The sequence below is a fragment of the Schistocerca nitens genome, chromosome 11 (assembly GCF_023898315.1).
Source record: "Schistocerca nitens isolate TAMUIC-IGC-003100 chromosome 11, iqSchNite1.1, whole genome shotgun sequence".
Taxonomy (NCBI): domain Eukaryota; kingdom Metazoa; phylum Arthropoda; class Insecta; order Orthoptera; family Acrididae; genus Schistocerca; species Schistocerca nitens.
In genome coordinates, this window is record NC_064624.1 from 128269840 (window position 1) to 128293871 (window position 24032).

General features: G+C 40.2%; 1 protein-coding gene across 1 annotated transcript in view; it reads left to right on the forward strand.

Annotated features, from left to right (window-relative positions):
• The window catches only part of LOC126212705 (zinc finger protein 239-like), a 125946-nt gene extending 106610 nt beyond the window's left edge, over positions 1-19336 (forward strand). Inside the window, exon 6 of the mRNA XM_049940119.1 lies at positions 18439-19336. Within this exon, the coding sequence (XP_049796076.1) occupies positions 18439-19258 (820 nt within the window). The 3' untranslated portion in view covers positions 19259-19336. The remainder of the gene's footprint in view (positions 1-18438) is intronic.
• Positions 19337-24032: the final 4696 nt, after the last annotated feature.

A 24032-nucleotide genomic window follows, 5' to 3' on the forward strand; every position in this document is an offset into this window, starting at 1 on the left:
AATGAGTCACGCCAGTTGCCGTATGTGGTCGTCCACTCCGAGCTCTGTCACACGTGTTGAGGACAGCACAACTGTTTCCTTCATTATGAGCACAAACAACCCAGAATCGTCCAGTGCTGATGTCGATACAATCGTCACCGTACACAGCTTTCATTCTTCTGTGCATTTCAATTAAAGGCACGTTTTTCTGCAATTGAAACCTGATTACAGCACACCGTTTATCGTGCCATGACAGAGCTATGTTAAACACTGCCACGTTACATGCCGCAATTTGGAGTCGTTTTGTGACAGAGGGTTGCATTTCGCATCATCAAAGTGGGAACGTCGACTGAGTAATATGGGTGACATGTACTATCTCCACTGATATTAAGAACGAGGTGAAAAGGTCGGAGCCGTTACTTTTCAGCATGCCCTCGTATATCCGATTGCCATTTGTATGTAGCAATTGCAAAGCATTGCCAGGTTTGACAGTGTATTATAAATAGGACTCAATACTTATAGATGTGTAAAATATTCCCCTTGACAAATGCCACTGTAACAACTAATTATTAAGCTGCTAATGGCAGGTAACCAGCAGATGTACAGCAAAACTGACCTTTAGCAAAGTAACAGCTTCCTTACTAATTTACTTGATTTAATTTATATGAAGGTAAGTCAATTATTATCTGCAAAGTAATTATAAAATTTTATTGTAATCAAATAGGAAACGTACAAGAACATCATTTTTTGACATAGTCTCCTTGCAGTTCAATGCACTTGATCCATCATTGTACAAGCTTCCTGATGCCCTCATAAAAGAAGGTTCTCGGTTGAGCTGTGAGCCAGGAATGCATCACTTCTTTCACTGCGCCGTCCGAGGCAAATCGACAGCCCCTTACTCCCTGTTTGAGTGGACCAAACAAGTGACAGTCAGAAGGGGCAAGATCGAATTATATGGAGGATGATCCAGTACTTCAAATTTGAGTTTCTGGAGTGTTTCAGCAGTATGGGCTGCAGTATACATACAGGCATTGTCGTGCAACAACACGGCACCTTTTGACAGCAATTCTCGGCATTTGCTTCGAATTGCAGGCTTTAGCCTGGCAGTAATCATCTCACTATAATCTACACTGTTTATTGTCGTGCCCCTTTACCCATAATGTTCCAGTACTGGACTTTATGTGTCCCAAAACTCCGTAAGCATCAGTTTTCCTGCAGACGGTTGGGTCTTGGACTTTTTCTTGCACAGTGAATTTGTATGTTCCCATTCTATACTCTGCCGTCTACTCTCTGGCTTATAATGATGGCTCCATGTTTCGTCACCGGTAATGATCATGTCTAAGAAGTTGTCCCCTTCATTACCATAGCAATCCAAATATTTTTTGCAGATGTCCAAGTGCGTTTGTTTATGTAACTGTGTGAGTTATTTTGGGACCCATCTTGCACAAACTTTATGAAACCCAAGTCTGTTGTGGATTGATTTTGTAGGCAGAACAATGACTAATTTGGAGGCAATGTGCCACTTTGTCAATAGTTAATCGTCTGTCTAAGAGAATCATTTCACATGAATGCTCAATGGTTTCTTTATTTGTGGCAGTAAACGGTCGTCCAGCTCCTTCATCGTTCGTAACATTTATGCGAACATTTCGGAATTTTTTAATCCATTCATAGACACTTTGTTGCGGCAAAACACTGTTTCCATACTGTACCGAACATCTTCGACCAATTTCGGCCCCTGACACGCCTTCCGACCACGAAAAACGGATCGCTGAACGCTGCTCTTCTTTGGTGCAAATAGACAGCGAAGCAGCCACGATTAATAGCACAGCAGCGATAATGAAACTATCATAACAGCGTGAAAATTACAAAGATACAACAACAAATAAACAAAGCATGTGTCATAAATGTAAAATGACAGTACTACCAAAATAAACAAAAATATAACTAAATTGCGGATAATAATTGACTTACCCTTGTGTGTCATCAGCATAAATAACATTAAGCAGTATAGTGATAGTTTATTGTTAATACTGCATATAGATTAAGTTTCTGTGTTTTTCTTGTCTTTTGTTAATGTATACCTTGACTCATCCCACGTCCTTGAGAATCTTTCTGTTTGATGGGTTCTAATGAATGAATGGTTATGTGACAACAATGCACATGGTTGAAGCTGCTGGTGTCCACAAAACATGCCCATGTTCAGCTATCTGCTTACTGCTTTGCCACAGTTTTGTTGGATATAAATGCTGGAGCAAACATACTGTTTGACCGAAGGCCTCTGATTGTTGCTGACCGAGGACTGGGCTGAAACTGTTTGGACTAGAGAGCTTGAAGATATTCAGTAGTGTGATAAGTGCTGTGGAAAGCAGATCTCACATATCAAACCGTTCCATCTAATGTAATTTCTTCTTCAGAAACACCTTTATGGAAGTTCTGTATATAATTGTGAAAAATATACAGCTCATTTTAGTGCAAAGATAGTGAGATACTGACACCGTGGGACTAGTTAATGAACTGTCTGTGATAATGCAGCATCTTGTGAATGCAGTTTTCAGCTAATTTAAGATGACAGGAAGTAACATTTTTGAGGTACCTTAAAAATACATTATAATATAAACAAATTGCCGGCACAGGTAGCACGTGAAACTTGATACCGAAGCTAATAGTTGTCTTTGTCAAGAAAATTTAAATCAGATCCTTCTGTGCTGCTGTCATACAATCTCCACATTGTGTAATAAAACAGGTCTGTCACAGTTGTATGCCTTGCACACTTATGTCTAACATTTGAAGAAAAAAAAGGGAGAGACTTTTGCAAATGATGCATGGCGTACAACTATTACAGACATGTTGTTACGTTATGTGGAGAATATATGACAGCAGTACAGCTTGGTGTTATCAGATTCAGGAAACAGTGCAGTGGAATATCTGAGATCAGTCTCTACAAATACCTCCAGTAAAATGTAAATTACACTCATTCTCCCAAAGAAGTAGCATCCACCGTAAAATCGAATTATTCTAGTGGTTATGATAACATATCAATGAAGTTAATCAAAGTGTGTTCATCTGAGTTGAGTCCTATCTTAAGTCATTTGTAAAGGCGATCTTTTATCAGTGGAACATTTCCAGACTGGCTAAAATATGCTGAAGTTAAGCCTCTTTACAAGGAGGTGGATAAAGAGATTCCGTCAAACTATTGACTAAAGTCGCTTTTGCTGGCTTTTCAAAAATATTTGAAAAGGCTGTGTTCAGGCGTCTTCTTAAACATCTGACTGCAAATAATATATTATCCAAGACACAGGTTGCATTTCGATATAGATGTACATGTACAGTGAGAATGTCCTTACTTCATTACATAACAAATTAGAGGTTGTAACCTGTCAAAAGCCTTTGACCATGGGAATCACAGTATTCCCCAAAGTAAATTAGAATATTGTGGTGTCACTGGCACTGCTACAAATTGGTTCGAGTCTTACCTAAGTAACTGGAAACAAAGGATGTTGTTCCAAAATACGTGTGGTGTAAGCAATCAGTCTTCATCTGATTGGGAATTAATTAAATGTGGTGTTCCTCCAGGTTCCATCTTGGGTCCGTTGCTTTTTCATGTGGACATTAACAACCTTTCGTCTGTTACATTGCCAGAGGCTAGGTTTGTTTTGTTTGGAGATGATACAAACTTGCAATAAATAGCAATTCCTGTACAGATTTAGAAATGGCTGCTAGCCAAATTTTCACTGTCAATAATAAATGGTTTGAAGCTAATTCACTGTCATTAAACATTGAAAAGACCCACTATATGCAGCTCAGAACCTGTAAGAGATTTCCTTCCAGCATGTGTCTAACATATGAAGACATGTAGATCGAAGAGGTTGACAGTGTTAAACTTGTGGCATTACAACCCGATAATAAGTCAAGCAGGAAGGGTGTACCACAGAATTGCTGAAGTACTAAACAAGTCTGTATTTACTATGCGAATGATGTCAGATGTAGGAGATATAAATATTAAAAAAAAACTTGCATACTTTGCTTACTTGCATTCGTATATATCATATGGGGGTCATATTTTGGGATAACTTGTCAAACCTAGCAAAAGTTTTTAGAGAGCAAAAGTATTTAGTAAGACACATTTATGGTGTAAATTCAAGTAAATCATGTAGAAAGCTGTTCACAGAACTGGGTATTCTAACCACTGCTTCTCAGTATATTTATTCCTTAATGAAACTTGTTGCAAATAATATGCGTCTATTTCCAACCAATACCTGACTACATAGTATCAGTACTAGGAACAAGAACAATCTACTTAAAGACCTAAAATCACTTACCTTGGTCCAAAAAGGGGTCCAGTATTCAGGAACACACATTATCAATAACCTGCCAGCAACCATTTAAAATTCGGTTTCAGGCAAAGCACAGTTCAAACTGAGTTTGAAAGACTTTTTGGTAAGCAATCCCTACTGTATAGACAAATATCTTAACAGGGACTGTTAGATCAGGTTATGTAAAAATTTCAGTTTTGTGTATGATAAATTTATTAAGAGTGTATAACTGTGTTTCATTCTGACAGTGTATTAATTCTGTAAATATTAGCAGTTCCAGTTTACTGTAATATATCCAAATAGCTTAACAATCTCCTGATAAATGTTCAGGGAATTGAGAATTATATTCAGATGTTCTATGTTTTTTATGTTACACTTTCTACATGTTCCACACCCATGAGAATCATCTCGTTTTTGAGTCTGTGGAACAAAAACTTAAACTGATATAATTTAATCAGAGAGATTTGAAGTAAATCGTCTTTAAACCTAGAGTTGTTTTGAAGACTGGTGAAGGCTTATGGAGACACATCTATTTATAATCTTACTTCATATCTTCTTGATTATTATTATTAGTTGTAGTTAGTTCAGAAATGTCAGTTTTCTGTAATTGCCATATTGTGGAAAAGATCATATATAAATGACACTTTTTTTCTGTTTGCCTCCTTTTAATACATGTATTCAGTTTCGTGTGACACTTTCTGATACCATGCTGCTACCATCAAGTGCTCGTAATTTTACATTATATTTTTTATAAGTATGATGATTTTGTTGGAATCACAAAGTAATATGTAATTCATAAATAGGCATCTGGCATGGCAGCACGTTGCTGAAATGCATCTTGCGAAACTAAACATTGTTGTGAATGTTTTAACATTGTTAAAATATGAATGAAGCAGGAAAGGATGTCGGTCATTAAATTTGTAAGATAGTTGATGACCTCCACCAGTTTCTTACTGCAGTACTAAATTCAAGAAACACGTATTTATACTATCAGTTTTAGGGAACAAGTGAGGTAATGTGACAGCCTCGATAATAATGATAATAATAAAGTGAAGGGGCTCTGCTCCTCAATCTTATCTATTAGTTTTGAAGGTGAATGACACAACTTGTAATTTCACCATATTTTTTTAATTCATGTGATGAAGTAGACCTATTTGCTTGCAGATTACATAGCTATTCCTCACTAGTTTACCAAAATTTGTACCATAATGTAATGATCCACTCTCTGTGTACTGTTTTTATACAAGATTGTTCTATAATGGGGCTGTGACCCCGTAAATAATAATGAAGAATGAAAAAAATACATAAAAAGAAACCATAATACAGTTGTGGAATGTCTTTTTCCCAGAAAAATATCTTTTATTTTCTGGTCCTCACAGAAACCCAGGTATAAGTTCCAAAAGGCCATCAACATTCTAACCTCAAAGGGTGTGTTGGTAACACCTGTCGCGAGTGGTCATGGGAAGTTATGATGGTAGATCAGCTAATTTGTTGAGCCTGTGGTGTAACCATGCTTTCTTTTTGATTGAGGGAGAGCATTTAATGTATCAACAACCTTAACATAACAGGTGCTTGAGTACGATTGAACTGTATTTCTGGAGAGAAACACTTAGTTTGCAGGGGAAATACCCACAAACACAACCAAATAATTTAGTTAAAAATAATGAAAACCTATGGCAATGTTACAGATCGGTGTGCCACCAGAACCAGCCTCTCAGCTAGTCATCTACCAACGTAACCTAGACCTTCGGCTGTGCTAAAGATCATTCTATTGCTGTGAAATAAATTATTACAGCATTACAAAATTATTACAGCATAACCTTGTTACAAGAATCTGAAGGGAGGAAAAACCAAGAGTTTGTGTTAAGTGAAAAACACAGATTTTAATACATATATAAGCAGCGTTCAGACAGAAATGAGCTGGAGGCATAATTACAGAAACTAGTACCTGTATGTTAGAAGTATTGACCCTGGCTGTTGAGACACTTGTCCCACTGTGGCGCAAGGCAGTGAATGGCTGCCTCATAAAATTCCCGGTGCTGCAATGTTAACCAATTCCACACGTACAGCTGGACTTCGCCGTCCACACGAGTGCAGGAAGGTTACGCTGACTTTCTTATTTGACCAAGATGGCCCGTTTCTCATTCACTTCCTGCAGCACGGGACAACAGTGAATGCCCAGCATTGCTCGCAAACCTTGACCACCCTTCCCCAAGCGATCAAATCAAAATGACCAGGCAACCTCATCCGTGAGGTCATTCTGCTCCACAACTGTGCTAAAACACAGTCACGGCACTCCTGCAGAAATTCAAATGGGAGCTTCTCGGCCAACCTCCATACAGTCCGGACCCCTCTTCCTGTGATTACGCCAATTTTGGTCCCCTTAAAAAGGCCCTGAGGGGCAAACGATTCATTTCAGACGACGACATCCAGCTGTACGTGCGCAACTGGTTAACATCGCAGCCCCGGGAATTTTATGAGACAGCCATTCACCACCTTGTGTAACAGTGGGACAAGTGTCCTAACAGCCAGGTTCAACACTTCTAACATGAAAGTTCTAGTTTCTGTAATTATGCCTCCAGTTCGGTTCTTTTGGTATGTCCCTTATGCATGTACAGTAGTACAGTAATGAATAATACATTACACTATCAATCACTTAACATTACTGCAGACTTATAACCTTATAAAGTGACTGTAAAGTACAAGACTCACAAATTACAGTATTTTCTTGGAAGAAATTCAAGCATGGTTCAGTTACATTCACGGGAACAAAAACATCTTGTAATTTCACATGGCTGCTTGGTTCAGTGACCGTTTCTAAATTAGAATTGAAACAAATGAGCCCTCGGTCACAATTATTTAAGTCTTATTGGCCAGTTTTCAACACTTCTAAGAATGCCTTCATCTGAATTAAAGAATTAAAATGGCCTATAACATAGTTACAGATTTATAGGAAAAGACATTAACTAACAATAAAAGACAGAAGCAGTACTTACGTGTCGATATAGAATGATTAACAGGCCAGAAGGGCTTTAGTCACAAAATATATAAAAAAAACTATCTTATAGGCCATTTTAATTGTTTAATTCTGTTGAAGGCTGATCAATTGTTGTTGTTGTGGTCTTCAGTCCCGAGACTGGTTTGATGCAGCTCTCCATGCTACTCTATCCTCTGCAAGTTTCTTCATCTCCCAGTACCTACTGCAACCTACATCCTTCTGAATCTGCTTAGTGTATTGATCTCTTGGTCTCCCTCTACGATTTTTACCCTCCATGCTGCCCTCCAATGCTAAATTTGTGATCCCTTGATGCCTCAAAACATGTCCTGCCAACCGATCCCTTCTTCTAGTCAAGTTGTGCCACAAACTTCTCTTCTCCCCAATCCTATTCAGTACCTCCTCATTAGTTACGTGATCTACCCACCTTATCTTCAGCATTCTTCTGTAGCACCACATTTCGAAAGCTTCTATTCTCTTCTTGTCCAAACTGGTTATCGTCCATGTTTCACTTCCATACATGCTACACTCCATACAAATAGTTTCAGAAACGACTTCTTGACATTTAAATCTATACTCGATGTTAACAAATTTCTCTTCTTCAGAAACGATTTCCTTGCCATTGCCAGTCTACATTTTATATCCTCTCTATTTCGACCATCATCAGTTATTTTGCTCCCTAAATAGCAAAACACCTTTACTACTTTAAGTGTCTCATTTCCTAATCTAATCCCCTCAGCATCACCCGATTTAATTTGACTACATTCCATTATCCTCGTTTTGCTTTTGTTGATGTTCATCTTATATCCTCCTATCAAGACACTGTCCATTCCGTTCAACTGCTCTTCCAAGTCCTTTGCTGTCTCTGACAGAATTACAATGTCATTGGCGAACCTCAAAGTTTTTACTTCTTCTCCATGAATTTTAATACCTACTCCGAATTTTTCTTTTGTTTCCTGTACTGCTTGCTCAATATACAGATTGAATAACATCGGGGAGAGGCTACAACCCTGTCTCACTCCTTTCCCAACCACTGCTTCCCTTTCATGCCCCTCGACTCTTATAACTGCCATCTGGTTTCTGTACAAATTGTAAATAGCCTTTCGCTCCCTGTATTTTACCCCTGCCACCTTCAGAATTTGAAAGAGAGTATTCCAGTTAACATTGTCAAAAGCTTTCTCTAAGTCTACAAATGCTAGAAACATAGGTTTGCCTTTTCTTAATCTTTCTTCTAAGGTAAGTCGTAAGGTTAGTATTGCCTCACATGTTCCAACATTTCTACGGAATCCAAACTGATCTTCCCCGAGGTCCGCTTCTACCAGTTTTTCCATTCGTCTGTAAAGAATTCGCGTTATTATTTTGCAGCTGTGACTTATTAAACTGATAGTTCGGTAATTTTCACATCTGTCAACACCTGCTTTCTTTGGGATTGGAATTATTATATTCTTCTTGAAGTCTCAGGGTATTTCGCCTGTCTCATACATCTTGCTCACTAGATGGTAGAGTTTTGTCATGACTGGCTCTCCCAAGGCCATCAGTAGTTCTAATGGAATGTTGTCTACTCCCGGGGCCTTGTTTCGACTCAGGTCTTTCAGTGCTCTGCCAAACTCTTCACGCAGTATCTTATCTCCCATTTCATCTTCATCTACATCTTCTTCCATTTCCATAATATTGTCCTCAAGTCCATCGCCCTTTCATCAATTAAATTCAATATTTCTTCTGTTACCCAAGGATTTCTATTAGCCCTCGTCTTTTTACCTACTTGATCGTCTGCTGCCTTCACTACTTCATCCCTCAGAGCTACCCATTCTTCTTCTACTGTATTTCTTTCCCCCATTCCTGTCAATTGTTCCCTTATGCTCTCCCTGAAACTCTCTACAACCTCTCGTTCTTTCAGTTTATCCAGGTCCCATCTCCTTAAACTCCCACCTTTTTGCAGTTTCTTCAGTTTCAATCTGCAGTTTATAACCAATAGATTGTGGTCAGAATCCACATCTGCCGCTGGAAATGTCTTACAATTTAAAACTTGGTTCCTAAATCTCTGTCTTACCATTATATAATCTATCTGATACCTTTTGGTATCTCCAGGATTCTTCCAGGTATACAACCTTCTTTTATGATTCTTGAACCAAGTGTTAGCTATGATTAAGTTATGCTCTGTGCAAAATTCTACAAGGCGGCTTCCTCTTTCGTTTCTTCCCCCCAATCCATATTCACCTACTATGTGTCCTTCTCTCCCTTTTCCTACTGATGAATTCCAGTCACCCATGACTATTAAATTTTCGTCTCCCTTCACTACCTGAATAATTTCCTTTATCTCGTCATACATTTCATCTATTTCTTCATCATCTGCAGAGCTAGTTGGCATATAAACTTGTACTACTGTAGTAGGCATGGGCTTTGTGTCAATCTTGGCCACAATAATGCGTTCACTATGCTGTTTGTAGTAGCTAACCCGCACTCCTATTTTTTTATTCATTATTAAACCTACTCCTGCATTACCCCTATTTGATTTTGTATTTATAACCCTGTTCACCTGACCAAAAGTCTTGTTCCTCCTGCCACCGAACTTCACTAATTCCCACTATATCTAACTTTAACCTATCCATTTCCCGTTTTAAATTTTCTAACCTACCTGCCCGATTAAGGGATCTGACATTCCACGCTCCGATCCGTAGAGTCAGTTTTCTTTCTCCTGATAACGACGTCCTCTTGAGTAGTCCCCCCCGGAGATCCGAATGGGGGACTATTTTACCTCCGGAATATTTTACCCAAGAGGACGCCATCATCATTTAATCATACAGTAAAGCTGCATGTCCTCGGGAAAAATTATGGCTGTAGTTTCCCCTTGCTTTCAGCCATTCGCACTACCAGCACAGCAAGGCCGTTTTGGTTAATGTTACAAGGCCAGATCAGTCAATCATCCAGACTGTTGCCCCTGCAACTACTGAAAAGGCTGCCGCCCCTCTTCAGGAACCAAATGTTTGTCTGGCCTCTCAACAGATACCCCTCCGTTGTGGTTGCACCTATGGTACGGCCATCTGTATCGCTGAGGCACGCAAGCCTCCCCACCAACGGCAAGGTCCATGGTTCATGGGGGGGGGGGGGGGGGGGGCTGATCAATAAGACTTAAATAATTGTGACCGAGGGCTCATTTGTTTCAATTCTAATCTTGTAATTTCACAACCAGTTGTAACTATAGCGTCTGTAAACCCAGCAGTGATGTCAGATGTTGAAGCAAATGATTTTAAACTGTCCAAGGCTGCAACATCTCCTGACGGGTAGGTGGAATGGTATCTGTGTTTTCCTCCTCCTTACTTTCTTCTGGTGACCCTTCTTGCACTTTGTCACAGCTTTTGGCACAGGAGCACATACGACAACACTGCCATCTGCACTAATGAATTCCTCTATGCTATTCCCAGGGTTTTCAATGTCTTGCAGAACTGTCCATTCATCAGGTGAAGTGACATCATCTAACTCGTAGACATCTTCACTGTTGCTATGACTTCAGGCTCTGTGAGAACACTTCTGTTTATGATGTGGTGATATGGAGTTCCAGGCTGCTGCAGTGGCTTTTATTGCGTCAAAGAGATTCCAGTTTGGGGTTGCAGTATTGTTTTCAGCAGCATAAATTGCAGCTCTTACAAGTCATTTGTGATAAGCTCTCTTTGTGAGAGAAATGGTGCTCTTGCCCAAGGGCTGAAGGTGGCTCGTCACATTTGGTAGAAAAAACTGAACATTTATGTTGGTTAGGTTCAGAGCCTGTACGTTATGGGCAGTGCGTCTATCCAATGCAAGAATAACTTGTCTGTTTTGAGCAACTATTTGACTGTTGAAATGAAGAAGTCCATCGAACCAAGCTTTCTTATGGTTAGAAGACTTGCCAGGTAAAGTGTCTGTATTTATGTTTTTAAAACAACACTGTTTCTCGTACTTACACCGACAACCCGGGGATGAAACTTCTCACTCTGGCTGCATTACATATGAGGGCAATAGTTACATGTTGTGTACTGCATACTCTAACAGTGATGCTTATCACAGTTTATCCCCAGGGGGCAGCTTGGAAAAAGTTTGTAGAAAAGTCTAGTTTCATCCATATTGAACACATCAGATTAGGCATATCCCATTGAATTCATGCAACTAGCTGTTCACACTTTCTTCATCAACTTTATTTGCTTCACCACAAATTTATACAGATGAAATTGAATTTCTCTTTTGGAACTGATACAGCCAACCAGCAGAACAGGTGAAGTATTTGATGCCTATATCTTTGGCAATCTCATTTGTTTTTGACTAATCATGGGGGCATTTAAAGGTGTGTCAGATACATGCATATGATTGAACCATTCTAGCAGTAATGTCTCGATATGTTCATACTTAGCACTACAAAGTCATTTAGATTTGTTTCCAGAACCTTATGCAGCAGCATTAATGATTTTTTATCAATTCTTAATTATCACAGATAAAGTAGATTTGAGAATTACAAACTGCTTTGCAATTGCTGATTTCTTTGTACCATGGTCCACTTCATCTAGAATCTTAAGCTTTAGTGTACATTTAGAGCTGTCTGTTTCCTCTTTGCCATGTTTTCGCATACTACCATTTGTAGATTTTTATTCAGTATTCTAACTTGATTCGGTTATGACTAAAGAATACTTGCTATTGAATACATTTCTAAATTTAATGCACACATTATTGAATTTATTTAATGTACCATACATGCTGATTGTTGAGGTAATAATCGTGACTGCCGGCCTGTAGTACATTACAAACAAATTTACAGTGGGGTGTTAGCTTTTCTTGAATACATTTTGTAAAAAAATTAACACCTAAAAGTAACGTAACATGGGATAAAAGTAATGTAACATGGGATGTTAGTGTTACAATGTAATTATATTGTGCTAGCGACTGAAAAAGAGTTCGTAATTCACCTTAACCAAAATTCTTGTTAACCAATAAGACCTCCCGTAACAGCTAATGTATTCTTGCCGGGTGCAGTATTTTTTCCACATTAACTGCGAGTTTGTCTTACGCAAGTTTGTGCTAATGAGGGTATACTGTAATATGATTTTGACACAGACAGTGCAAAAGTACTGAGTATAGTGTGTTCGGTAGAGGAGTAGTAATTATTTTAGGAAATATTAGTATAGACTAGTTCGGATAAAACATTAAGTTCAAAGTCGATTTTCATAAATTCCACCTTCTACTCCAATAAACTTTCGAATTCTCTCGACAACACCACAGTAACTCTTCCGACGTCATCTTTGCCTTCTCCTACGAGGACAGCACCATTCCTAATCGGAATAATCAGTTCATCTGTCGTGTTTACATTTCTTTGTAGACGTCACCTTCCAACCATTGCCACAGGCTAAAATCTAAAGTGATGATGTGCGGGGACCTCAGTAACCATTTCTGATGCTCCGTCTACTGAGGAATGGCAGATTTAGAGGACGTTGTCACCTGAGGAGTTGAATGAGCAGGGTGCTCATCGTGCTGGAAGAACACGCCCAGTCCAGTAACTAAAGGAGCCGGTTCCAGTAGTGGAATATGATTTTCAAATAAGTCTACATAGTAGGGACTTGTAAGATGACACGGCAAGATAACAGCCCAACAAGTCACAATCAGTTGAGAATAAGTTATGTAAACTCAACCACAACTTGGACTGCAATATGAAACTGACAGTTGATAAGCATCTGATGCACCAACATGTGAAATCTCTAAGCAATAAAAATTGGTCACACATTATACAAAATGTTTACCCAAAGTAGTACATACTACCATCTCCAAAAAATATGTATTATTCCTCTGAAAACACGTACCATAAAAGAAGTATATGCTGACGCTTATGGAGGAAATGAAGAAAGCGCTATCCACATAGCAAATAATTTGAAAGCTGTCAGCACAACCAGTATTCCTAGGTTGTATGTAATCATTAATTGCGTTTCAACAGGAAAGGTGCAGATGTACTGTGTGTTTATCAAGGTGCGGATGTACTGTGTGTTTATCATTAATGTCGATATTTGGCTAAAAGCAGAGTGTGAAGAAAAAGCACGAATGCACCTCTATTTTGTCAGATCAGATTCCATTAGAACTTTTGTGCTGCACAATTGTGATGTAATTCAAAACAACAAGTAATTCGGCAGTCAGTCGCAGTTCGGTCTGTACTTTGTTGCAGATTCAACAACACAATAGCTATCATCAGCACATTTGAAGTGAGCTGTGTATACTCGGCAGGCTTGTAACTGCTCATGTTATTAATGACCTTGCTGTGTACATATCTAGTTAATAGCTGTTCACTAGCTGCCACAAACAACATCTGATAAAAAGTATCCAGACATACCTATAAAATATAGAGTGGGCCGCTAAATGTCATGACGGGCAAACCTGTCAGTATAAAAGGAGGTGTTGTCAGAAGAAAAATACAATAACAGAAGAATGGGTCAGTCAGCAGAGCTACACGATGTTGAACATGGACTAGTAATTGGATGTCACCTGAGCAACAAATCAACCGTTCTAAAAGCTGCCCAAGTCAACTGTACGCAAAGAAATGACTACAGTTAAAATGAGATCAGGCAGACTTAATGTACTGACAGATGTTTTGAAGTGGAAATGTGAAAGAAAAACCGTAGCTAAACAGAGATCAAGCATCAGGCAAACCTCGTGTACTGACGGACATTGTGAAGTGGAAACGTGGAGGAATAACCACACCTAAGCTGAGATATAAAAATGCAGTAAATGAAGCAGGCAAAAAGGAATACAAACGTCTCAAAAATGGGATCGACGGGAAGTGCAAAATGACTAAGCAGGAATGGCTAGAGGACAAATGTAAGGATGTAGAGGCTTATCTCACTAGGGGTAAGATAGATACTGCCTACAGGAAAATTAAAGAGACCTTTGGAGAGAAGAGAACCACTTGTATGAATATCAAGAGCTCAGATGGAAACCCAGTTCTAACCAAAGAAGGGAAAGCAGAAAGATGGAAGGAGTATACAGAGGGTCTATACAAGGGCGATGTACTTGAGCACAATATTATGGAAATGGAGGAGAATGTACATGAAGATGAAATGGGAGATACGATACTGCGTGAAGAGTTTGACAGAACACTGAAAGACCTGAGATGAAACAAGGCCCCGGTAGTAGACAACATTCCATTAGAACTACTGACAGCCTTGGGAGAGCCAGTCCTGACAAAACTCTACCATCTGGTGAGCAAGATGTATGAGACAGGCGAGATACCCTCAGACTTCAAGAAGAATGTAATAATTCCAATCCAAAGAAAGCAGGTGTTGACAGATGTGAAAATTACCGGACTATCAGTTTAATAAGTCACAGCCGCAAAATACAACGCGAGTTCTTTACAGTGTACTGTGCACAGTTGGTGAACAGTTTGGAGACGATGATTGTATCACGTGACAGTGCAACCTGGCATAAAGCATCATCTATGAGGCAATGGTTTGTGGATAATAACATTCCTGAAATGGACTAGCCTGCTCACAGTCCCAAACTGAACCCAGCAGAACACCTCTGGGGCAAGTTAGAATGTCAACTTCGCTCCAGACCCAGCATCGAACGCCACTTCCTTCTCATTTTTGGGTCTGGAGAAGAAATGGGTTGTTATTCCTCCACAGATTTTTGAGACACCTCGTATTAATGTCCACTAATAGGTGTCCGTATGCTTATGATCGGGTAGTGTATGATTTTCCCATTGGCTGCACTCCAACTTGACACATAGGTTTGTTGGTAAGACGTGCTGTACATAGCAAATGACGTGCAGACGTCCATTTATAAAGTTAAGCTAAGATGTGGCAGAGGTCTTGGTGACTGTGAACTGGGTGGAAGTGAATTTTCAATAAAATGGCAACAGAATGCAGCTGCGGAACATGTATTTCCCAGACATGCACCCTGTATATTGTGGTGTGTACTGGAATGTGAATGGAGTCTTACTTCCTCTTATCTCTCCAGTGCTGAACACTGATTATATCGTTATGTTGCAAACTTCATCAATGCCGTATGTGAATTGATTTGTGACAGTCTCACACCGTGAAATAAAATAAGAGAGTAAGTTGGAAATTATTTTCAAATTTGTGTCAAGATTAGTGAATATTCTTTCTGCCTACCAACATTTATATATCCATCAGTCATCTTTGTTATTGTTAGCACAGTAGTGTAAGTAGTGATTTCTGTTTGCAAAAAGAATTTTTGGGTTGCAATCCATACCAAATGTTTATAAATGAATTGTCACAGGCCATTAGTTTTTTCTCTATATGTTTTATTCCTGTTCTCAACACAGTAAACACGTACCTGCACTAAACTTCTATACAATGCAGAAACCAGCCAAGAACTGTGCCACCAAAAGGATTCACAGAAATAGAGTGCCCAACAACATTTTTGAGTGTTTTTAGATAATAATACTTGTTATACAAATCCGAGTAGAATTAACAGCACCATCTGTTTATGTTGAGATTTAAGATTTTCCATTTAGGTAATATATTCGTTTTGTCTAGAGGATAATTTTGTGTCCAATTTCAGTAGTCTCAGTAGCAGCATTTTTACAAAAATGAGAGAATTTCCGTTATATTACATGACTGTTATTGGCCTTTTCTAAATGTTTTGATATTAATATTTCTTACAAATGTACAGGGTTATTACAAATGATTGAAGCGATTTCACAGCTCTACAATAACTTTATTATTTGAGATATTTTCACAATGCTTTGCACACACATACAAAAACTCAAAAAGTTTTTTTAGGCATTCACAAATGTTCGATATGTGCCCCTTTAGTGATTCGGCAGACATCAAGCCGATAATCAAGTTCCTCGCACACTCGGCGCAGCATGTCCCCGTCAATGAGTTTGAAAGCATCGTTGATGCGAGCTCGCAGTTCTGGCACGTTTCTTGGTAGAGGAGCTTTAAACACTGAATCTTTCACATAACCCCACAGAAAGAAATCGCATGGGGTTAAATCGGGAGAGCGTGGAGGCCATGACAAGAATTGCTGATCATGATCTCCACCACGACCGATCCATCGGTTTTCCAATCTCCTGTTTAAGAAATGCCGAACATCACGATGGAAGTGCGGTGGAGCACCATCCTGTTGAAAGATGAAGTCGGCGCTGTCAGTCTCCAGTTGTGGCACGAGCCAATTTTCCAGCATATCCACATACACTTGTCCTGTAACGTTTTTTTCGCAGAAGAAAAAGGGGCCGTAAACTTTAAACCGTGAGATTGCACAAAACACGTTAACTTTTGGTGAATTGCGAATTTCCTGCACGAATGCGTGAGGATTCTCTACCGCCCAGATTCGCACATTGTGTCTGTTCACTTCACCATTAAGAAAAAATGTTGCTTCATCACTGAAAACAAGTTTCGCACTGAACGCATCCTCTTCCACGAGCTGTTGCAACCACGCCGAAAATTCAAAGCGTTTGACTTTGTCATCGGGTGTCAGGGCTTGTAGCAATTGTAAACGGTAAGGCTTCTGCTTTAGCCTTTTCCGTAAGATTTTCCAAACTGTCGGCTGAGGTACGTTTAGCTCCCTGCTTGCTTTATTCATCGACTTCTGCGGGCTACGCGCGAAACTTGCCCGCACGCGTTCAACCGTTTCTTCACTCACTGCAGGCCGACCCGTTGATTTCCCCTTACAGAGGCATCCAGAAGCTTTAAACTGCGCATACCATCGCCGAATGGAGTTAGCAGTTGGTGGATCTTTGTTGAACTTCGTCCTGAAGTGTCGTTGCACTGTTATGACTGACCGATGTGAGTGCATTTCAAGCACGACATACGCTTTCTCGGCTCCTGTCGCCATTTTGTCTCACTGCGCTCTCGAGCGCTCTGGCTGCAGAAACCTGAAGTGCGGCTTCAGCCAAATAAAACTTTATGAGTTTTTCTACGTATCTGTAGTGTGTCGTGACCATATGTCAATGAATGGAGCTACAGTGGATTTATGAAATCGCTTAAATCATTTGTAATAGCCCTGTATAACAATAACGAACATTTTGAAAAGAGTGATATATAAATAATGGACAAAAGACATAACGTTTTCTGAGTAATTGTCATTTAGTGGCAGCCATATTTATCAGAAGCATTCTGTACCCACACATATGTATGGTGGTGGTGGTGGTTGTGCTGTTGTCGTTGCCGCCATCTACAGTCCAAAGACTGGTTTGATGCAGCTCTCCATGCTACTCTACTCTGTGCAACCCTCTTCATCTCATAGTAACTACTGCAACTTTCATCCTTTTGAATCCACTTATTTTATTTATCTCTTGGTCTCGCTGTACAATTTTTATCCCTCGCGCTTCCCTCCAATACTAAACAGGTGATCCCTTGATGCCTCAGAACATGTCCTACCAACCGATCCGCTCTTCTAGTCAAGTTGTGCCATCAGTTCAATTTAGCACCTTTTCCTTACCTGTCTAATCTTCAGCATTCTTTTGTAGCACCTGATTTCAAGAGCTTTTGTTTTCTTCATCTCTGAACTGATTATCGACCAAGTTTCACTTCCACACAAGGCTGCACTCCAAATACCTTCAAAAAAGACTTACAATTAAATTAATATTGTATGTTGACAAATTCTTAATTTTAGGAAGCAGTTTTCTCCCTATTGCCCTTCTGCGTTTTACATTGTGTCTACTTTAGCCATCATCAGTTTGCTATCAAAATACCATAACTCATTTACTTCTTTAATGTGTCATCTGCATCTTCTTATTTAATTTGTCTACATTCCATTAGCCTTATTTCACCTTTATTGATTTTCATCTTATTATCACCTATCAAGAGGAATCCATTCTAGTCAACTTTTCTTCAAAGATGTTTGCCTTCGCTAATAGAGTTACAAAGTCATTGGCAAATGCTAAAGCTTTTATTACTTTTCCCTGAACTATAACTCCATTTCCAAATTTCTCCCTTGTTTCCTTGACTGCTTGCTCAATGCGCAAATTAATTAGCAACGAGAAATTAACAATTAATACGTAAGTATGAAGGGATGAAAGTTTTGCCCTATGTATCTTGCATGTAACATTTGTGGTATGGTAAAGTAGTGTATCAGATTATATAGTAATTTCTGTGTAATACACTATACAGTTCCAATAGAAGAGGAAGTGGTGGCTGTGAACTGATCAGAATTGATTTTTATATTCGTGTGTTACAGGTTTGTCCAGGACATCAGTGAAAACCGAAGCGGAATCCAGAACAGAGGCTCGAGTGGCAACCTAGCTGCCGGGCTGTTTCCTACCTCACTGCACCTCCCGGGACCGCAGGCCGACGGCCGACACCGCTGCGTCAGCTGCGAGGCGTCGTTCGAGACGGCGGCGGCACTCGAGGTGCACGCAAAGTCACACGCCGGTGACCTGCGCTGCGGAGTGTGCGCGCGGCCCTTCCTCCGTGCAGACAAGTTGCGGGCACACGCGCGGGTACACACCGGTGAGCGGCCGTACCGCTGCGGTGTCTGCGGCAAGTGCTACAAGCAGTTCGACTACCTCAAGATCCACGCGCGCGTGCACACGGGCGAGCGGCCGTACGCCTGCGACTCCTGTCCCAAGACGTTCGCGCGTGCCGACAAGCTCAAAGTGCACCGCCGCGTGCACACGGGCGAGTGCCCGTACCGCTGCCAGGCGTGCGGACGTGCCTTCAAACGGCTCGACAACCTCAAGTCGCACTCTCGCGTACACACGGGCGAGCGGCCCTTCGGCTGCCGCACCTGCGGTAAGGCCTTCGCGTCCTACGAGAAGCTCAAAGTCCACTCTCGTACGCACACGGGCGAGCGACCTTATGCCTGTGAGGTATGCCAGAAGACGTTTGTCAGCTCGGGTAACCTGCACGAACACCGGCGGGTGCACACGGGTCGGAAGCGCTACTCGTGCGGTGTCTGCGGTGACTCGTTCGGCACGGCCGGCCGGTTGAGGGTGCATTCGCGTTCCCACGTCTACCTAGCCACAGCCGTAGTTGAAGCCGTGCAGGCCCTGGTGTGAGGGACACGGGTTCTTCACGATGACAGTGTGTTCTGTGCACCTCACAGTCCTACCGGTGCAGCTCGCCGAGTACAAAACCTCGTGGAACACCACACCACTTACTGCGGTTAGTGACTCTGAGTCAATTCGCACATCGCTGAGCTTGTCGGAGTGCACATAAAATAACTTGGCCCGTACCTGCATGAATGGCACTGAGAGGTTTCATTAGGGCAAACAACCCTTGCACTTTGGGGAAACAACCCTTGCACTTTGGGGATTTGCAGTTTGACCTATAAATGCACACATCACATAATTCGTAAGATACTGTCAGTGAACAATGGTATTAACAGGTTGTGTCAGTGTCATTGTGGTTTTCAGTTGGAAACTGGTTTAGTGCAGCTCTCCACATCTATCCTGTGTAAACCTCATCTCTGCATATCTACTGCACCCTAAATCTAGTTGAACATTCCAACTGTAGTCCAGCAGTCACACTTCCTTCCATTACCAAATTGACAATTCCTTGATGCCTCAAGATGAGTCTTAACGACTGATTCCTTGTTTTAGCCAAATAGTGAGACAAATTTTATTCTCTGATATGATTCAGTGCCTCCTTATTAGTTATTTGATATACCCATATAATCAGCAACATTGTTCTGTAGCTACTGATCACTTCTTGTGTGAACTGCTTATCGCCCATGTTTCACTTTCATCCGAGGCCACAATCCAGACAAATAGCTTCAGAAAAGACTTCCTAGTACACAAATTTATATTCAACGTTAATAGTACGTCTCTTTCACAGATACCAGTCATCTCTACTTCCACCATCACCAGTTATTATACTTCCCAAATAGCAAAACCCATCTAATACTTTAGTGCATGATCTCTAGACCAATATTATCAGTATCACCTATATTCGATTAACCTTGTTTCACTTTTGTTGATGTTTATTTTATAACCTATTTTCAAGACATTGGCCATTCCGTTCAACTCTTCTTCCAAGTCCTTTGCTGTCACTGACAGAATTACACCAACTTTACCACTTGCTCAATATGCAGATTGAATAAATTTGGGGACGGGCTACAACCCTGTCCCAATACCACTACTTCCCATTCATTTCCTTTGGCTCTTATAACAGCAGTCTGGTGACACAAACAGTTTGACAAATATACACATTTAGAGTTAGTAGCTTCTCACTAGATCACCAGAAAAGAAATAGTTGTGTAAACAGAGGGTTGACCAAAGTGGCACAAGTGTGACTGTGCACTGCCAGAAGAAAATATCGTACAACAAAAAGTGTTTTAAAAGTTACTGTATTATATCATATCCCTTGTTATGATACAGATATAAAATGAAGGACATGTTTCACATGGAAATTGTGTCAGTCTCCTGACAATCTGGTCAACACTATTAAGTAAATATAAATACTTTCCTCTCATTGTTTGAGGTTTTTTCCTGAAGAAGTATAGCCTTGGGAAGCTTTCTCTCCCTCCCCCCCCCCCTTTCCTTTACTTTTTTATCATGCAGTTGGAATACCTAGCAGTTCCAGCAACCCTCTCAAACTCGTTTTTTAACCCTTGGAGTCCTAAAAATATGAAAAAAATGTAAAATTTTAAAAATTTTCACATAATTAACCTTTGTCATCGTAATAAGCAATGAATACCAGAAAAAGTTGGTAAAAAGTGAACAATAAATTGTTTTAAAGAGGTGATTTAGACACAGTCCCACAACTCAAACCTTCCATGAATTCATAATGCCTAAAACAAGTTGTAGTCCTAAATAACAAGCAAAAATGGACCTAAAATTTGACAAATTTTAAGCTGCTTGTTGACTGTTGCTCTAAATACTATAAGTGACTGCTGTAGTGCACTGCACTCCTAAAGTACCTCAGTGTAGCATTACATTGTGTCTTGTCTTGCAACAGCATTGGTGGTTTTATGCTAAAAGTAAACAAAATTTTTAAAAAATGGTGGTTTCAGTCAAAAACCACGGTACTCAAAGGGTTAACGAGATGTTTGCTTGCTTTCTTTCTTTCCTTTTGTGACAAAAATTTATTGGCATTGCATAAAATCACATGTGCTCAGTTACAAAGAAGTTTCCACACAGCTATGGAGCACGAATACTGTGGTGCAATGTTGCGTAATAAAGAGATAGCAAAGAGGATGCTCAGAGTGTGCAGTCTGGCAGGTGACAGACTTTTGAGGTGGCTGCCCATTTGTTACAGAGCGTGGAATCGTCCAGCGCTCAGGACGAGAATGTGTTTCTGTGGCAGGGCCAAGTTATTCTGTGTGGACTCTACAGAACGTGTCAAGGTACTAGTAGTGTAAAGCTCAGTGAAAAGCTGGAATTATCATTGCCAGTAGTTCTCCAGGATAGTTAAATGACAGGTAGTGCAGAGAAGTCGGAATTGTCAGTTGTGTATCAAAGTAGACAGCTCTGAAGAATGAGGCAGTTCATTGAGTACCCAGGTTACAAAGGAAGGTGACTTTTCTTTTTTCAAAAAAAGTTAGTGCCACAGTCAAATGGTAAAGCACATACCTCAAAACCGAAAGTTCTCGGGAATCAAATTCCAGTCAGACCGTGGGATAATTTGGTGTGCCCTTAACCAAATTAGTATTATTATTGCGAAAACTAATTACTTATTGGTTTCTACTTGGTAAAGTTTATTAAATAAAAAAAAATTTTAAGTGAAAAGATTTTTATGCTTGAACCACAATTTTCCTGCCACAGTTAAAAGTATGATAACTAGTTTCTGTTGCTGTCTACAACCATCTTCAGATCTGTAACATATGGAGGAGACATAGCCTAAGAAAATTATGTATGATCGAGTAGAATATATGAACAAAAGCTTATGACTTGCAATAAGAATTATTGTGAGAGCAATATATGCAACAGTTACAAAGATTGTCAGCTGTTCTGTAACCTGGCTTACACAAGAATGATGCTGCATGGTGTATGAATTACACATAATAGAGTGTGGAGGGTGTGGTGAAGTTTGCAACTCTGATGTTTTTCATTTTCCTGCCTCCAAAATTCCTACTCAGAATGTAACACAGTAGCTGAACTTCTGCTGCAGCGCACCAGTTACCTGGGTTAGTGTTTAGACTTCGGGTTGTTCTTGAATTGTTCCTTATAGCACTTCAGAGGAGCACCACAGGGCCTTCTACCTGTGCTAAATTCACTATCAAAAGTTTGTCGAGGAAGTTTATTGTTCTCATCTGCTGGACATGCCCAATCCATCTGAGTTGGTGACCAATAATGGTGGCTTATATACTATACATCTTTGCCTTCTCGAGAACCGTAGTGTTTGATACGGAGGCATCCCATTCGATGTTCATAGTGTATCTAAGCTTCTGTTAGCTGAACCGTTCTAGCTTCTTAAGATCATGGTGATACAGTGTCCAAGTTTAGAAACCATAGAACAGGCTAAAAACTACAACCTCTCAATAAACTATCTGTCTGATGCATAGTATCAGATCTTCATTTGGAAAGACCTGATGTAGGAGACGTCTAAAAGCAACATGTGCGGCATGCATCCTGTTCTACACATCCTTTTCTGACAAGCAATTAGTTCATAATATACCTCGTAGAGAGGAAGTGATCTACTTACTCCAAAGGTCTGCTGTAAATAGAGATATTGAGATCTGGAATGGCAGTTCCAGGAGCGGGTTGTGCTAGTACTTTTGTTCTTTGGATGTTGATGGTCAGGCCAAACGGTTTATATGCATTACGGAAACAATTGATGGAAAGTTGTAGCTCTGTGTGTGTGTGAGCTGGAGAAGCATTGTTGCCAGTGTACTGTAGTTCAGTTACCTGAGTGAGACTCATGAATCTTTTAGAGTGCAGTCTGGACTGGATTATAATGCCCTCCATCAAATCTGTATTCAAGTTCTACTCCTGCATTGTTTACAGACGATGTCTTGTAAAGCATGGCTGCTAGGTACAGATCAAACAAGGTTGGCGCTAGAACACATCCCGTGTTTGAGCCCTTTAGCAATATGGAATTTATCAGATGTTTTACTCTGGTGTAGTAGCACTTGCCCAGACATATTATCATGGAAAGCTTGGATCAGTCTATCAAAGTGTTCAGGACAGCCAAAACGTTTTAAGACCTTCCACATAGCTTCTGTGGGCACTGTTTTAAAGGCCTTTTTTAGGTCATAGAACAAAAATAGTAAAGGTTTATGTTGTTCTCAGCACTTCTCTTGCAGTTGTGCATAGAAGATCATATCAGTAGTTCCTCTGGAGGCGGCTAAAATTTACTCTGAGATTCATGAAGTACAGTCTCAGAAAGAGTCTGCAGGCAATTCAACAGTGTCCTAGCAAAAATTTTACAAGCCACAGAGAGTAAGGATATGCCACATTAGTTACCACATATGTTTTTGTCACCTTTTTTTAAAGATGGTGACAATTGTGGAGTTCTTAATGTCAGCTGATACCTTACAGGTTTCCCACATTAGAAGAAACAGGGAGAAGAGTCTGGTTTTTAGAGGCAAGCCACCACTATGAATGATCCTGAGGGGGATGCTGTCAGTTTGGATGCCTTTCTTGGTTTCATCCTATGTAGAGCTTAGCTGAATTCATGAAATGTCGGTGGGACTGCCATACTAGGTTGTGTGGGATGTTGTGGGACATGTTCGAAAAACTCGTCTCCAGCAGTAGAACTACAGTTTAAGAGTGAGCTGAAATGGTATTTCCAATGATTCAAGATGTCCTGGCTGTCAGAATGGTCATACTGGTGGCTTTCAAGGTTCCTGATGACGAATGAACAGGCCCATGTATTCCTTTTATTCCAGCA